Genomic DNA, 17,827 nt, shown 5'->3' on the forward strand with positions numbered 1-17,827 from the left:
AAAACAAAAACAAAAACAAAAACACCTCTGTAAGATACTGCAAGCTCCAGAAAGGTGTGACACCTTGAAAGAAAACCAAGCTCTGATTTCTCAGGAGTGCCACCACAGGTTATCTATACCCCTAGGGTGGGGAGCACACAGCACGTAATTTCTTAAGGAACTCCCAGATTGGGGTATATGTTTACTTCGCTCTTCCTATATAGAGCTGCAGTCTGCAAACCTGTCTGTAAAGGGCCAGATAAATCTCTTAGGCTTTGTGGGCCATATGGTGTCTGTGGCAACTACTCAACTCTGCACAAAAGAACTAAGAATATAGATAAATGAATGCATATGGCTCTGTTTCCAAAACTTTATTTACAAAAACAGGAGGTAGGTGGCATCTGATCTGAGAGCCACAGTTCACTGACCCGCCACAGAGTTCCAGACTCGTACCAGCAGTGGCTGACAGTTAATGGTTTTTTAAGCTGTGCCTGGTGGCACTCAGGGGAATGTGACCCACACTTTACTACGTCTAATCTATTCTCTTCACAGAGACTGGCCAATGAATAACATCCTTTTGGGAAACAAAAAATACCATGCTATATAAGAAAATTTCTTTTAACCTAACTCAAGTTAAAAACTGAAAAAAAAAAAAAACAAAAACAAAACTGAAACGTAGGTAACATTGCTTTAAGACTGAGAGGACATTAAAAAGGTTTTTACCCCTCTATACTTTATAACACACACTGATGGCACAAAAGCAAAGAAATGAGGGTGTCTGGTTGGCTCAGTTGGAAGAGCATGCAACTCATCTCAGGTTCATGACTTTGAGCCCCACGTTGAACACAGAGGGTACTTAAACTTTTTTAAATAAGGGCATAGAATTAAATCGTATGTCCTCTTAAAAAGTGATTTTAACTTAGATTAGGAGAAATTATGCTACTTACCCGGGATAAGATACTTTCTAAAGACTCTGTTAAAGATCTCTTTGCTTTGTTTTTCAGCATATCTAGCCTAAATCGAGTGGCACTAGGTGGCAACTCACTTCCAATATTCTCTGCTGCAATCTGTGAGGTCTAAAAAGTGAAACAATGCAAAGTTAGGTAAGTCACTTACACCTTCCTTCCTTCCTTCTTTTTCTTTTTAAAGATTTTACTTATTTATTAGAGAGAGAGAGAGAGAGGCAGAGACACAGGCAGAGGGAGAAGCAGGCTCCATGCAGGGAGCCCGACGTGGGACTTGAACCCGGGTCTCCAGGATCACACCCTGGGCTGAAGGCAGCGCTAAACTGCTAAGCCACCAGGGCTGCCCTCTTCCTTCCTTCTTAAAGGAATGATAAATGATGCATCTTTTTGACCCCAGGCCATTATTCTGATCCTCTGACCACACTTCATCTGCTCCTCGATGGCATGGCTACAAGTCGAGGAAAGTCTGCCTCAAAGAGTTGCTCCAACTGCTCCAAATGAAACAAGGAAATGTGCTTGGAAACCATTCAGTTAACAGAGCTGGAGAGCTTGGACTCTGTGCTCGGATCAGAGAGGTGTCACTCACTAACTGGCCCTAAACAAGTTACTTCCTCTGTCAACTCAGACTCACCTCAAGATCTAATCATAACCCTGTGCTGAGACTGAAACAGGTAAATCATGTAAAGCACTGAGCAGAGCTTCTCATACCAAGGTGGCCAGTATTAGCTCTTCAAAGTAAAATAACTTACTTTTGGGGGAGTTTCTGAGGCTGAAACAAATAATCAACTGAAGAATCCACTCCATAACCCTAAATTAATACCTTCTTTGCTTTCTATGGAGCTCTGTTGTCTCCATGTCTTCCTCTCTCCCTCCTACTGCCTCCACCACCCCTTCCCTCTGCACCCACGCTTGTCCCCCTCACTGACCCCAACAGGAAGCTGCCAACACAATGGCGTTTGGATGTCAACCATGAAATGAGGTTTACTGTTATTCGTTAACAAAGAGGTATGTTTAAAAAAAAAAAAAAAAAACTAAAAAAAAAACCTCTGGAGTAAACTGCTTCTTACTTCTATGGATTCTTCCCTGATTGCTTCCTGCTGGACAAAGTTTTTTTTTTGTTTTTTTTTTGTTTTTTTGTTTTTTTGTTTTTTAAGAAAAACAAGCACATCCACCAATACTCTAAATTCAGACTATTCTTTGTTACACATTTCAAGTATACAGAAAAGTGTACAGACCAATTTGACACATGCATCTGCACCATTCCCACTCCCCAACCCCCCAGCTTTGGCCAAGTGAACACGAACATGTTGAGAGCAGTGAGAAGCACGGGCTCTGGAGCCCATGCCTAGGTGAGGTGTTTCTCTGCGGCTCCCTAGCTCTGTGGCCTTGGAGAGGTCATTATGGGCCTTTCAGTTCCTCCACCTGCAGGCTGAGAACACAGAGCACTTCTGAGCTTCAGATGAATTAACACACATTAAAGCACTCAGAATATACCTGACACTCAGTATAACATGAGTGATCGTGATTCTTAGCTACTCTGTTTCCTATGTCTAATGGAAAACTTTACAGACATCTTTGATGCCTACTAGAACCACTCTCCATTTCCCAGCTGCACAAATAACCCACTCCTGAATTTGGTATTTGTCAACTGGTATTTTGTACCTTTACATTTACGTATGTATCCGTAAACCATATATGGTGGTTTACACGTAGATGAAACTTCAAATGAATGTATCATCCTATACATACTCTCCCATAAATACCTTTTGCCTTCCAATGTTGTTTTTGAGACTTATCTATGGTGACAAATGTTCTTTGATTCACTCGCTTTAATTACAGTGTAGTTACAATGTAGTAGCTCACTGTATGACAACATAATTTGTACACATTCCTGTGGTTAAACATCGATTCCTTTTTGCTTTTACAAAGGAGACTACACTAATCTCTCCAGAACATAGCTCCTTATCACACGTGTGAAGGTTTCTGCAAGGTAAATAACCAGAACTATCCTTGCTTAGTCACAAGATCTATGTGTCTTCATATGTACCAGATACTGTCAAATTTTCCTCCTCTAAATGGTACTAACTCATAGTCCCAGTATCAGTAAACGGGAGTTCACCTTTATCTGGTATGGTCGGATTTTTCAATTTCTGCCAATTTGATGGGTATAGATGGTCTCTTAATTTGTCTTTCCCTAATTCCCATCTGATTATGCTTTTAAATTTTATTTTGTTATTTGCTGGTCACAGATACTATGTCTTCTTTGAAATTGATGAAATCCTAATTCATCAATGAATGTCATACATGTTGCAAGGCATGAAAGAGAGAGAAATGGTTCTGATAAGAGCTACCTTTGGCTTCATGCAGTCATCAGAGTTTTACTTCCGTGAGAATTAGAATATGCATTAAGAGAATGGTGACCAGCTTAGAAATTCCTTTAAGGGAGACTGTCATTTATCTTTGTGTTTTCATAGAGTATACTGAGCATGTTCTGCATACTTCACTCTCACTTGTTGAAGAATGAATGAATGAGCAATGATCACTGGGCAGGCCCATGGGAAACACATACCTGAAGCGAGACTCACCCAACGGATATTGACTCAGTGCCTACTATGCACCATGCACCATGGGCAGGAGCCTTACTCATTGCAATTGGTCCTGTGTAATCATTTACCAAATATCAGGGCCTATCCAGACTTGCAAAAGACTCCAGAGCAAAGGGAAGGATCCACATAGGTCCTTGGGGGTCTGCCCTTGACTTGCCACCAGTTCTCTCCCAAAGTTAAAAAGCTGTGGGCCTGCTTCCAAACTCTACCAAAGTTTCCATCAAGAAGCAGCATTTTGAATGGATTGTTTTGATATATAAAGAAAACACTGGCTAGAAGACCAAGTACACAGTAGAAAGTATATACAACTGCACTTTTCCTTTTTTTTTTAAACCAGGCCTAAGCAATAAAAAAATAAATAAATAAATAAACCAGGCCTAAGAATGTCTGTACACTTAGCTCAGTATTTCCTCCCCCTTCTTCTACCACCTAACAAGACACTTTCCCAGGTCTATCACCACAATTCTAATACAATTTGAAAATAATTCATGTTTAGAAAATACATTCCTTATTTAAAATAAGCATCTAGAGATTTCTCCTTTGAAGATGATGCTGGTTCTTGGATAAGTTTCCAAATTAGGGCCCTTGAGCAAATCTCACCAGTCATCACATTGCCCATCCCATGACGGACGGGTGAACTCTACACATGGAAATCTGGAGCCAAGTTTGTAATTATGTGGCTACCCTGAAGTATCCAGGTCAGAACCACCATCCCTTGGTGCCACGGCATACCCACTAGCAGTCCTATTCGGAACAACTAGCACCCACAAGTTGTGGAGGTGTCCATCAGAAGGAGGATAAAGAAAAACTATGGTCCTGGCACACGAGAATAAAAAGGAACAAACTAGTGATCCATGCAATGCCACATAAGAGGAGCAGAAACATCAGGCTAATGAAGGAACAAGAACTAAGAGACTACATGTTGTGTGAATCTGTCTGCAGAAGTTCTAAAACAGGCAAAATTAATGCATGGTATAAATAATCAAAACTGTGGTTGCCTCGGGGAGAGGCAGTGAGGACTAGCAAAGACGTACCGGGGTACATTTTGGCGTGGAGGAAGCTCTCTCCCTTGATGGGAGCATGGGCTGCCTGAATGTATGAAGTCCTCAAAACTCAAGATGTAGTGCACTCAGATCTGTGCAACTTACAGGATGTAAATCTCAAAAAGAAATTGTGAACAAATATTGTGAACTACAGCTAATTACATGCACATTAAAGAGTGCTGGTATCAGACATTTACTTTAAAAGTCATCAAAAAGAAGGTGAAACAAGAGTTGAAACAAGCAGTAGTAGAGTAGTTATAGAACATTAAATTTTGGAGCAGCTCGGGTGGCTCAGCGGTTTAGCGCCTGCCTTCAGCCCAGGGCGTGATCCTGGAGACCCGGGATCGAGTCCCATATCAGGCTCCCTGCATGAAGCCTGCTTCTCCCTCTGCCTGTATCTCTGTCTCTCTCATGAAAAAATAAATAAAATCTAAATAAATTTATTTATCTATTTATTTATTTTGTTAAGTATGCTCCTAAAAGGCATAATGATTAAGACAGTGCCCTTGGACCTGAGACACATTGGCTCTGCCATTCCCTAACGTGCTGCTTGACCTCTGTTCCCCATGTCCTCATCTCTAACAACAGAATTACACCACCTGCCTCATAAAAGTTGTAGAGGAGCACCTGAGTGGCTCAGTAATTGAGCCTCTGCCTTCTGCTCAGGGCATGATCCTGAGGTCCTGGGATCTAGTCCACATGGGGCTCCCTGCATGGAGCCTGCTTCTCCCTCTGCCTGTGTCTCTGCCTCTCTTTCTGTGTCTCTCATGAATAAATAAATAAAATCTTTAAAAAAAAAAAGTTGTAGAAAAAATGGAATCATTCAGGTAAAAAATTAGAACTCTGTCTGGTACATGGCAAACATTCAAAAAGGGGCAGCTGATTGAATAGTACTAATTTTTGGCACCAGCTCTATCCAGACAAGTAGAAACGATACATCTGCTGACTAAAATGCGACACCTTCTAACTTTAGTACTTTACAGCTCTTTGCCCAAAGCCATTCTTCCTTTTCCATTAGAACAAAACATCATTTGGTTTGTTTGCTATTTTGTTAAAATGGTTCCTCTGACGACTATCCAACACTACCATTTTAGTCTTTGAAAAGCACATACAGCATCACCACTAGCTCTGAGAACTGCAGCCCTGAGTCTGCCCAGTGTCTTCTGTCTACTTTTTAAGGCTGGTGGCCAGAGAATTTCATTGTTAAAGCCATGGCTCTACGCCTCTCTCAGTCAGGTCATAACACATTTCCAAAGGCTACATGAATTTTTAGGTGCAATTAGAATGTAATGAAATCCATATAGTTACACTATTTAGTAGCAGAAAATGAGAGCAGGAATCTCCTGGTGAATCTCAAAGCTTCATCAGATCCATCTAAAAGCCACTGCTGCTCTGAAAGCCCAATCCTCAGAGCCTGAGAGGATGTCCATCCTGGGGGAGACCCAACCACAACTGGGGATCAGAGCAACTTCTTTTTTTTTTTTTATAAATATGGATTTTTTAAAAATTTTTATTTATTTATGATAGTCACACACAGAGAGAGAGAGAGAGAGGCAGAGACACAGGCAGAGAGAGAAGCAGGCTCCATGCACCGGGAGCCCGACATGGGATTCGATCCCGGGTCTCCAGGATCGTGCCCTGGGCCAAAGGCAGGCGCCAAACCGCTGCACCACCCAGGGATCCCCCAGAGCAACTTCTTTATAGGCACAGATATGAGCCTACTGGGTAACAGGATGTTTAGAAAACTCTAAGAGAAAGCGCTGATGGCTCTACTTTGTGAGGCTTGTTCTCCGTGACATTAAACTCTCTAATGTTTTCAAATGGAAAAAGAAAAAAAAATAAATCTATTTCTCCACTGGACTAAACTATACCCAAATTACAAAGATACTACTCTGTTCCCTAAATATCAGTTTGTACTTGGGTCAAAACTTTCCACCCACCATAAATGTTTCATTCCCCTCGAGCAGTTATAAATTATTTCAAAATTATCAATTTCCTGTTGGGACAAGAGAAAAAAAAATTACCAACAGGGAAACACTATTAATGGCACAAAAGAAAAAAAAATGGAATGGAAACAAGAAAAGAAATAGGCTGAAAAGCAGCAGAGAACTAACTGTAAGCGTAGGCTGGGTGGCCCACCCAAGTCAACAGAGGAGCACAGAACTCCCATGCAATCTTGCGGAGGGAGGAATGGGAACAGACAGGGCACCTGTGTTAGTGTGGGAGGGGTAGTGAGGACTAGCAAAAAATCTCCCTGCTAAGAGATGCTATGGTTGGCCAAGGAGATTAAAAACGTCAGACACTGTACACAGGCTCTGTGTGCTCAGGAAAGGTTCCTGATTGCCAGGGCCAACCGGAGGGTAGAAATCTGGGGAGAGTTGCCAGGTGTTCACCCAAGTAAAACCTTATTACGCTGAAGTGGCCAGAAAAGCAAAGGTGTTTTACAGGGCGAGGGCACACCACTGAGCATTAAGGCCCCTATAGAACGCATCAGTTAAGCATTTCATAAAAAGGCAATACCCTGGGGGTGCCTGGGGGCTTGGTCAGTTAAGCATCCAATTCTTGGTTTTAGAGAGTCCCATGTAGGGCTCCGTGCTGGGCATGGAGCCTGCTTAAGATATTCTCTCTCTCTCTCTCTTTTTCCCCTCCTTCCCCACCTTCTTATACTCTCTCCCTCTCCAAAAAATAAAAATAAATAAAATAAATAAAAACCTGGGGTGCCTGGGTGGCTCAGTCAGTTAAGTGTCTGTCTTCAGCTCAGGTCATGATCTCAGGGTCCTGGGATCGAGCCCTGCATTGGACTCCCTGCCCAGTGGAGAGCCTGCTTCTCCGTCTCCCTCTGCCCGCCCCCACTTGTGCTCACTCTCTTGCTCCCTATCTCAAATAATAAAAATTAAGTATTTTTTTTAAGTCAATATACTTTTGGAAAATTAAGAATTTTATGAACATCTTTCAGTGATTCTTCTCTAGATTTTCTGGCTTACAAGTAACTTAAAAACAAAATGCACATTTGAAGCTACACTGGTTATCACGAATTGACTTACACAGAGTCTAAAGGACATAAGAAAATGATCCGTGACACCTTGTGTACGGAATCACACACCCGGAGATCTTCAAAGAAGAGACGTGCAGGTAGCCCCAACTTTGGCACAGCACCCCGAGACAGGACAGCTGAACAATACTTGTGCACAGGAGAGGAAGGCAAGCAGATTTTGGACCTCCGCCATGCGAAATGGAATTAATGCCAGTTCTGTGTCTGAAGAGCACATGAGCCAGGCTCTCTAACGCTGTACCTGATTTGTCAGTAGTGCTCCCTTCCACGCACAGAATATTTATATTACAAAGAATCTCCAGGTACTTCATATAATTCTGAAGGCAGCTGTGCAATGTCATTCCCATGTACTAGGGAGCAAAATGAGGGGACAGACTCGCTCCCTGCAGGTCAGGCGCTTGTGACAATATCTACTCTTAAACTTCATTCTTGAAGCTCTACAGCAGCCCTCTTGTTGAAGTGCCTCCTCCACCCCCACTATGACGCAGCCTGCAAATTCTCTCACCTCCTCCAAGCAGAGTCTAAATATTTTCAAATTTCCCCTACATGTGCAACAAATAAAAATACAGGGAGGAAAAAAAAGGGTTTCAGAACTTGAGAAAACCCTCAAGAGTCTGTTTTCCTCAGCATCCTGGTAAAATTAAAAGAAGGGGGGGAAATGCCATACCTGCTTTATCTCCCCAATATGGATGTGAACTTTTTGTTTCTCTTCATATAAACATCTCAGGAAAGAAATAATCAATTCATTCTCTCGCTGCTCACTTCTTGGTCTCGATTTCTTAAAAAAAAAGAAAAGAAAAGAAAAAGAATATATTACATTTGTTTTTAATTGTCAATATAAATTGCTAAACCAGTGCTTTTGAAAATGCGAACAGCTTCCATTCACCCATTGTAATGGGTGTTCTTACCCAAGCACCTCACTAGGGGGCACTAAGTATCTTAGCTAGACAGGGAGACCATTCCTAAGGGACCCTGGACCCAGGGAGCCAGATTTAGCTTCTGACCTCTGATGTCCTTATACCTAAAATAAATATTTCACATCAGATAGAAGCACAGACAAAATATTTAATAGTCTTGAAAAACAGAAAAGAATAAAATCTGGGTAAACATGCAGAGGTCAAGAGCCATAATGACTACATGTTTATAAACTTTGATGGCTAGGGAACTGGAAAGGAAAATAGAAACTGGTCCAGGGTCATGGTCCCACACATCCAATGTGCTGTTCAGCATGAAGCGCTTTCTGCAAGCCCTGCAAGGCATAAACTTGCACACAGGATTTCATGGCATAGACTCACTTTTTTTTTTTTCACTTTCTCTTTTAAGGAAATTCTCCCTACATCTTTTATTTTTCAGATAGGTATAGTGGCAAAACACAGAGGACTAGAAATCAGGGTATGCAGGTTCTGGGTGCTGCCTAGAAGTGTGACCAAAGGTGAGTCATGTAATCTTAACTTCCTCATCTGTTTAAAGAAAAATCATGCACAAAATAAACTCCAAGGTCCCAAATTCTTCAGATCTGAAACATCAGTGTTCATTTTTAGAAGACCATCGAATTTAATGTATTGTTTTCTTTGAATGTGAAGAAAAATGTTATTCTGCAGAGTGTCTATAAACCTTGACAATATGTTTTTCATAGTGAGATTATCCATTTTCTTGCCCTCCCCCCTCTCTCCCTATTCCAAACTTCTAGCCTGCCCTTCAAAACAAAGTTAGGGTGTAATAAATGGACTATACAAGCATCTAGTCTGGATCAATGCCACTCTTAGCAACCGCCTCCTTGAACCACCCTAGAAACAATTATTTTACCCTTCATGTCACAGGTTTTAGAAGCAAAGGTCTAACACTAACCTAGACCTTCTGGTATTCCCTCTCTTTAAAAAAAAAAAGATCATTTGAAATGATAAGTTGTTCCTGTAACTCAAGGAAAAGATAGTAAATGATTAGAAAGATTGTTTTCATAGAGAATTTCCTGTTCTTTAAATTTCAGATTTAAGGACTATCTGAGAACATATGTTCTCAATCTTGATTCCACGCCACAAGCCTTGATGTTATAAAGTTTTACATGTTTTATGCAACAAGTGTATTTTTCTTTTTTTTTTAAGGATTTTTTTAAAAGATTTTATTTATTTATGCATGAGAGACACAGAGAAAGAGAGGCAGAGACAGGCAGAGGGAGAAGCAGGCTCCATGCAGGGAACCTGATATGAAATTTGATCCCAGGACCCTGGGATCATGACCTGAGCCAAAAGCAGACATTCAACCACTGAGCCACCCGGGTGCCCCAACAAGTGCATTTTTCCAAAGAAAAGTTCCCATGAGATCTTCAAGAAAGGAAAGGGAGAGTCAAGTGCCACAATCCCATCTTTATACTGAGTACCCCCAAGATGATGATGGAAATACTGTGACTCTACAAGCCCAGGAGGCAAGAGGAAGTCTCATTCATTGTGGTGGGATTGCGAAGTGACCAAGAGCCATTTTGGGAGCCAGTCTGATGGCTTCTTACAAAACCGACCATGCTCTTACTGTACAATCCAACAAATCACACTGCTTGATGAGTTGAAAATTTATGTCCATACTAAAACCAACATACAAATGTTTATAGCAGCTTTATTTGTAACTGACAAAACTTAGGAGCAACCCAGATGTCCTTCAACAGTGAGTGAATAAACAAACTGTGACACCTCTATAAAATGGAATATTATTCAGCACTAAAATAAAAAGAACTCTCAAGCCTGAAAAGACATGGAGGAATTTTAAAGGCATGTTGTTAAGGGGAAGCCAATCCACTGCACTGCACACCGTATGATTACAACCGTACAACATTCTGGAAAAGGCAAAACTAGGGAGACAGCAAAAGATCAGTGGAGGCCTGGGGTTTGGGGGGCGGGGGCAGGAGGAATGAACTGATGGTGCATAGAGGACTTTTAGGATAGTGAAAAACAATTCTGTATAATCCCATAATGGTGGATACATGCCATTATACATTTGTTAGAACCCAAAGAATGTACAACACTGAAAGTTAACCCTAAAGTCAACTATGGACTTTAATTGATAATAATGTATCAATATGAGCTAATCAACAGGAACAAATGTACCACACTAAGACAAGATGTTAATAATAGAGAAAACTGGCCTCAGGGTAAGGGTGGGGTCTGAGAGGTTTTATGGGGAATCTGTTCAGATGGACAGAAAATGAGACATCCAAGCACCATGTACTATCACAGTCACTGCCCATGAAACTGAAGCCAAGGACCCAAAGCTGCATCACTGAGCTCATCAAACATCATACAGGAAAGTCACTAAGCTCAGAAATCCACGTCCATGATGTCCTGCAAGGTCAAAACATAAATCCTTCCTTAAAATACTGAAACATGATTAGGGCTACTCTTCTACTGAGTTAAAATGATTAGCAAGGTGTCTGCTCCTAAATACCTCTCATATGGCTTCACTACCCTCCCACAGTGGCAAATCATTCCTTTCTACAGGTGATTTAATTTTATAAACATTCATTAGTCAGAGAGACAACTCTGAGGAAAATGATGGGTAATCAAGTTGGATAGCATCACTCTCCATCAAAAATTAACTTTCTTGTAAAAAATCAATCTGCAGGGGATCCCTGGGTGGCTCAGAGGTTTGGCGCCTGCCTTTGGCCCAGGGCACGATCCTGGAGACCCGGGATCGAGTCCCACATCAGGCTCCCTGCATGGAGCCTGCTTCTCCCTCTGCCTGTGTCTCTGCCTCTCTATCATGAATAAATAAATAAATAAATATTTAAAAATTAAAAAAAATTTTAAAAAAATCAATCTGCAATGTCAGAGTCAGGATGCGGGGATGGGGGTCCCTTGGGTCAATACAGAGCCGGGTTTGGGGGGTGATTTTGAGGAGCTAGAAATGCGCTACCTCTTAATCTTCATGCTGGCTGGCTGCACAGGTGTATTCATCTATAAAAATTCACTGAAATACACACACCACTGATTTGTGTGCTTTTCTACTGTTCTATTTCATTTAAACAAATACAATTGATTGCTTGTTAAGAGTAACAAAGAGCCAACTCTGCTACACGCTTCTTGACCTTATTTCTTTGAGAAGGCTTAAGAATCGGTTGCAAAGGTGATTGAAAACTGAATTTCCCACACTGATGAATACCAGAATGCTGAGAGTCTATGGTCTTCTGAGGATACTACTTAAAATGGCAATGCTCACTTGGAGACGCTATTTTCTGACATCTTTCAAAAGTCATAAACAAATCATATACGGGGCAGCCCAGGTGGCTCAGCGGTTTAGCACCGCCTTCAGCCCAGGCCGTGATCCTGGAGACCCGGGATCGAGTCCCACGTCGGGCTCCCTGCAGGGAGCCTGCTTCTCCCTCTGCCTGTGTCTCTGCCTCTCTCTCTCTCTCTCATGAATAAATAAATAAAATATTTTAAAAATCATATACAAAATAATTTTAAAGCCATGGAAAATCCACTGGAGTCGATATTCTTCACAAAGTGGAGGGGAAAAAGCTCCTCTATTAATCTTTACAATCTGTGAAAAATCATCTTTAATCCATTATTGACACCTACTGAGTACGAATGTACTTGATTTATCTACTCCATATGAATTCAGCCATTCCCTGAAATACACTTGTTCAGAAGAAGAGAATTGGACTTTTGAGACATTTTCTTTCCTAGTCCTACTTCGGCTTGAAAGCACTGAGGGGGACCAAGTGACCTGGGCGACGGCACCGCGGCCTGGGAAGAGAGCAGGACCCCGTGCACCACCTGCACAGCTGCACAGTTGGATATGCTTGAAAATTAGGCATTTCATAAGGTCATAAATTAAAGAATGGCTCTGAAGCGTCACGAGCCCTCTCACAAAAGGGTTCATAGGACCACATGTTTCTCTGGCACCAAGTTGTCTCAGCGTGCTCAAAGTCAGCTCACGTGCAGTGGTGTCAGCCTCCTGCGACATTTCCACGGCTATCACGGATTTCTGTTCTTCAAGTCCTCTGTGCTCTGCACTTTTTTCCTCTGTATTAAGCATTTATTTATAAAACACTGATTATGTATGCTTTATTTTTTTTTGATTATGTATGCTTTAACAACGAAGTAATCATGTACCATTAATTTGTCTTATGAAGATCTGCCAGTGGAGAGTTCTTCAGAAATAAATTATCCTCCAGAAAAACTGTACAAAGGAACGTGATTAACCTTTCTATTTACCTTTTCTATTTCTTTTCTTTCTATTTACCTAAGCCACCTTTTTCTTCATGCTCTTTTTGAAAGGTATGATTTCAAACGCATTAGCTGGCAGTGCTACCTAGAAAGAACTGGGTTTATAAAATGCTTTACAGAACCAAGAATGGTCATTGAAAATAATACAGCAAAACCTCTCAAGCCATTAGAAGAGCTCCGTGTCAAATTTGTATCCAAGGAAGAGCCGCACTCACGATGATGGAGGACAAAGTAAGAGCTGGCTTTTCACAACCAGTGTCATTTCCTTTTAGTCTTTAAGCCAATTGACTAACAGAGCCTTCTAGAACAACACATAGAGGCCCCAAGGTATTAACTGCATGCATTAAAAAAAAAAAAAAAAAAAAAAAACTTGTGTCACTTTTCTCTAAAGTCTCTTTTCCATAACGTATTGGATGGATGTCTAAAAAGTTACATGAATGGGATCCCTGGGTGGCACAGCGGTTTGGCGTCTGCCTTTGGCCCGGGGCGCGATCCTGGAGACCCGGGATCGAATCCCACGTCGGGCTCCCGGTGCATGGAGCCTGCTTCTCCCTCTGCCTGTGTCTCTGCCTCTCTGTCTCTCTCTGTGTGGCTATCATGAATAAATAAATAAAATCTTTAAAATAAATAAATAAATAAATAAATAAATAAATAAATAAATAAATAAATAAATATAAAAATAAAAATAAAAATAAAAATAAAAAATAAAAAGTTACATGAAGATGGCGTCCAGGCCCAAGTGGCACGCGGTGGGCAGCGGGGCCCCACAGCCCCCGGGCGGCCCGGCCGTGCACGCCGAGGAGGAAGAGGAAGACGGAGTGGAAGATGAGGACGAAGACGAGGGAGAGAGCGACGAAGACGAGGATGGAGACGACGAGAGCGTCGACGAGGAAGTGAATGTTGAATTTGAAGCTTATTCCATCTCCGACAAGGATCATGACGGAATTAAGAAATTATTGCAACAGCTTTTCCTAAAGGCTCCTGTGAACACTGCAGAACTAAGTGATCTCTCAATTCAACAAAACCATATTGGGAGTGTGATAAAGCAGACGGATGTTTCAGAAGACAGCGATGACGATGTGGATGAAGATGAGATTTTTGGGTTCATAAGTCTTTTAAATTTAACTGAAAGAAAGGGAACCCGGTGTGCTGAACAAATTAAAGAGGTGATCCTGAGCTCCTGTGAGAAGAACTGTGGAAAGAGTTTGGTGGAACAGCTGGATACACTTTTAAACGACTACTCCAAGCCTGTGGGCTTTCTCCTCAGCGAGAGGTTCGTTAACGTCCCTCCTCAGATTGCGCTGCCCATGCACCAGCAGCTCCAGAAAGAACTAGCAGAGGCACACAAAACTAACAAGCCGTGTGGGAAGTGTTACTTCTACCTTCTGATTAGCAAGACGTTTGTGGAAGCTGGAAAAAATTCCAAAAAGAAAGGGAGCAACCAAGAAGAGAAAGAGGAGTTAATGTTTGCAAATGCAGAGGAAGAATTTTTCTATGAGAAGGCCATCCTGAAGTTCAGCTACTCGGTGCAGGAAGAGAGCGACACTCGTCTGGGAGGCAGGTGGTCCTTTGAGGACACCCCATGAAGCCCTTGTGAACCGTGATGTTGATTCCAGGTGACCGGATGAACGAAATCATGGACAGACTGAAAGAGCACCTCTCCGTGTGACCCATTTCCCATGGACAGTAGTTGGTGATTTTGTGTTTGTAAAATTACCAGAAAACAGCTCTCAGATTTACTGAAAAACTCACGACTTTATTCAGAGTAAGGTCCTCTACAAAAGAGTAGGGTTCTGTCCCCTGTGTCTGTGACACATTTACAAAATAGTTTTAAAAAAAAAAAAATTTGGTCAAATTATGAATGATTAAAAGCTTTTCCAATAAGAAGGAAAACATGAAGTCGTAATTTAAAGAACTCAATAAAAACTTCTATTTTTTTATTTAAAAAAATAAAAAATAAATAAAAAGTTACATGAATCAAAGAGAATCTCAGAATCACATCCATTAGGAATTTCTCATTGCTGAAGAACACTTTAATACCTATGCTGATTTATCACACTGTTTTGAGATGGCTACACAGTGCTATCTAAATAAAAAATAAAACTCACATTAGGAGAGGAAAGATGTGCATCTCCTAAGCTTGCTGCAAAGACATTCCCCAAAGTGGCTTGACGGCACAAGACCAGCAAGCAGACCGGCATCACATGCAAAGGCCCCAGCCTCCACTGTAAATGCGTTAACACAAATTATCCGTCCATTTATCAATCCCAAGTACAAATCACACTAAGTTCTTCTGACTACTGTGCACTCAGAACTCTAAAGATCCTTTAAGAATCTTAAAGTAGCCTGTCTCAAGTCAATTCAGAAGAAAACAGGAAAATTTAAAGGCAACTGGAAATTGTGAAGGTTACATTCTAAGCTACTTATGAAATTTTTAAAAAACCTTCCTGTGCTTTTTCTCTGAACATGTGTCAGTCCTGCCAGAAAACAGACCCTGCACCCAGTGAGGAGGCAGAGAGAACTTGCGATCCAGGGCTGCTGGCCTTCTTGGTTTGGTTAGTGCCTCCTCCGAAGGACCCCTGCTGCTCTTCCCCCACCCCCCACCCCCCCAAAAAAAAGATACGTATTCTTTGTCCTAATATGCTTTCCTCCCTACAGAAGTGCCAGGAAACCACAGAAAATGCCCCATGGCTAAAGCAGACGTGAAATTTGTGATGAGCTCATTAAGGATTCCTAATGAGCACACTACGGGCATGCCAGCACACGCAGCATGGTTTCCCCGAGATACGGTGCATCTACGTGCAAGAGCCAATTTCCAGGTTTAACACAGAAAACCGACGAGCCCGGCCTCAGTTTTGCAGTTTTGTTTTTACACTTAGGCTTGACAGACGGTTCTACGTAGATAACATCATCCCAACTCACTTCCAACACTGAGGAAGAAAGGCAGGAACGATTACTGACCAGATTACTGACCAAGTTCACGTACAAAATGCGGTCTCTGCCCACCCCCACACTTCGGGGCTGCAACCCAGGGCAGGAAGGGGCTGGAAGACGCCTCCTGCAGAGCAGAGCAGTGCTTGGGGACCAAAATCCACGCCTTCCTTCCGTCTCCTGGGCTGAGGGATCTTTCCACTCTGCAATTTCCTTTCTCTCGTTCCAAACTAGTGTTTTGGGTTTTGTTTTGTTTTGAAGATTTTATTTATTTATTCATGAGAGACACACAGAGAGAGGCAGAGACACAGGCAGAGGGAGAGGCAGGCTCCCCGCAGGGAGCCCAATGTGGGACTCCATCTGAGGACCCCAGGATCATGCCCTGGGCCAAAGGCAGCTGCTCAACCACTGAGCCATCCAGGCGTCCCCCAAACTAGTTTTTAAAAGGGGAGTCCTAGGGACACCTGGGTGGCTCAGCGGTTGAGCATCTGCCTTCAGCCCAGGGCGCGATCCTGGGATCCCGGGATCGAGTCCCATGTCAGGCTCCCTGCATGGAGCCTGCTTCTCTCTCTGCTGTGTTTCTGTCTCTCTCCGTGTCTCTCATGAAAAAATAAATAAAAATCTTTAAAAAAAAAAAAGGGGGGGGGGGGAGTCCTATTCTGGGTTGGTCATGTTCACCTGGTGTGAGCCTGCCATCTGACCCGGCCCCTACCCTGGGGCTGTTAAGCGTAAACCAAGAAGAACTCGGAGCCGTGAGAGCTCTGGTGTGCTATCTTTCATACGTACCTCTATCTCAGGAGAGGTGAGAGGTAAGCTGCTCACCTCTGCCTGCAGTCTACAAATCAGAGACCAGTACTTTACCTGAACCTCCTCAAAAATAGTTGCTTGCTCCTGATTGGTTAATGTCGTCAGGTGCTTCTGGAGTTCTAGTTTGGTTTTGGAAGAATTCATTCCTATTAAAAAAGAGAGAGAGAGAGAGAGAGAGACATGAGAACACTCCATGGAGAAGTCACAGGGCAGAGTAAAACCTCCGTCCCCGTGCTTCTTACATCCTTACCCACCTCCCTCAGGCTTCCGATGTTTACGGACGTTCTTCTCAGTGCTAATGTTCATGATGGCAATGATGACAACTGACATTTTTTAGTTGAGCCCTTGTGTGCTGGGCACGGTCTTAAAAACCCTGGGCCTGCCTCATTTAACACTGAGAACAATCAGTGAAGGGGATTTAGTTATCCCCATTTTACAGTTAAGGAAACCGGGGACCCAGAAAGCTGACGTGCTCTCCAAAGACCAGCACGTGGGACTCCACCTCGGTCTGCACGATGCCGAATTGCTTTTTTCTCCACCACTCCGTGTTAAAACACCTCGCACAGTCAGAACACTGACCTCAGAAAACAGATTCTCATGAGTATTTATATATATGTATACTTGACAACTACTGCTCAATTTGAAACATGTTTCTCTTCCATGGGAGGCTCCTTCACATAAAACGGATTCGTGTGGCTAACAATGTTCGTTTTATCACCCCTTGCCTATTAACAGTCAGAAGCCCATCTACTGACCATTGCAGAGGATTGCAAGGAAAAGTTATGAAGTCACACTCTTCGTGCCAATGAGAATCTGATAACTTTGGAAAGTTCTTTCCCCACGCAAATACGGCTTAGATCCTGTTTTGCCTTTTCCTGGTGCCCGAGATAAATGTTGCACATGCTGAGAAGATTGAGAACGAAAGGATCTGCTGACCTAACTACCGTGGGAAAACTGCGGCTGAGGACTTTTATTCCAAGGGCAGCCCTCACCTCACCCACCTGCTGCAACTCCCTGCCCCTCCTCCCAAGGCTGAGCCACTGGGCAGGTGCTCGGCCAAGGCTCTGCCCCGGAGAACAGTGTGAGTGCATCTACACGGCTAAGGATGGCGGGGAGGGGACACCTCTGAAGTCTGGACCCGGGACTTGGAAATCAAGCCTGTGTGTTACGGAGGTGTCTGCTGAGGTCTAGAGAAACCAGGCAGGAGACTAGTCAAGTCAGGAGGCCA

General features: G+C 42.6%; 1 protein-coding gene and 1 pseudogene across 7 annotated transcripts in view; one reads left to right on the top strand and one right to left on the bottom strand.

Moving 5' to 3' along the window:
* Positions 1-17,827, bottom strand: part of TBC1D1 (TBC1 domain family member 1) — a 237,843-nt gene that overhangs the window by 92,341 nt on the left and 127,675 nt on the right. For all 7 annotated transcript variants that reach the window (XM_077879631.1, XM_077879625.1, XM_077879637.1 and 4 more), the window contains 3 exons: positions 16,654-16,745; positions 8,313-8,423; positions 927-1,055 (listed from right to left, as the gene is read on the bottom strand). In XM_077879631.1, coding sequence (XP_077735757.1) covers positions 927-1,055; positions 8,313-8,423; positions 16,654-16,745 — 332 coding nt within the window. The remainder of the gene's footprint in view (positions 1-926; positions 1,056-8,312; positions 8,424-16,653; positions 16,746-17,827) is intronic.
* On the top strand, positions 13,584-14,754 carry LOC144302399 (BRCA2 and CDKN1A-interacting protein pseudogene; annotated as a pseudogene).

Source organism: Canis aureus, chromosome 2, assembly GCF_053574225.1.
Source record: "Canis aureus isolate CA01 chromosome 2, VMU_Caureus_v.1.0, whole genome shotgun sequence".
Taxonomy (NCBI): Eukaryota; Metazoa; Chordata; class Mammalia; order Carnivora; family Canidae; genus Canis; species Canis aureus.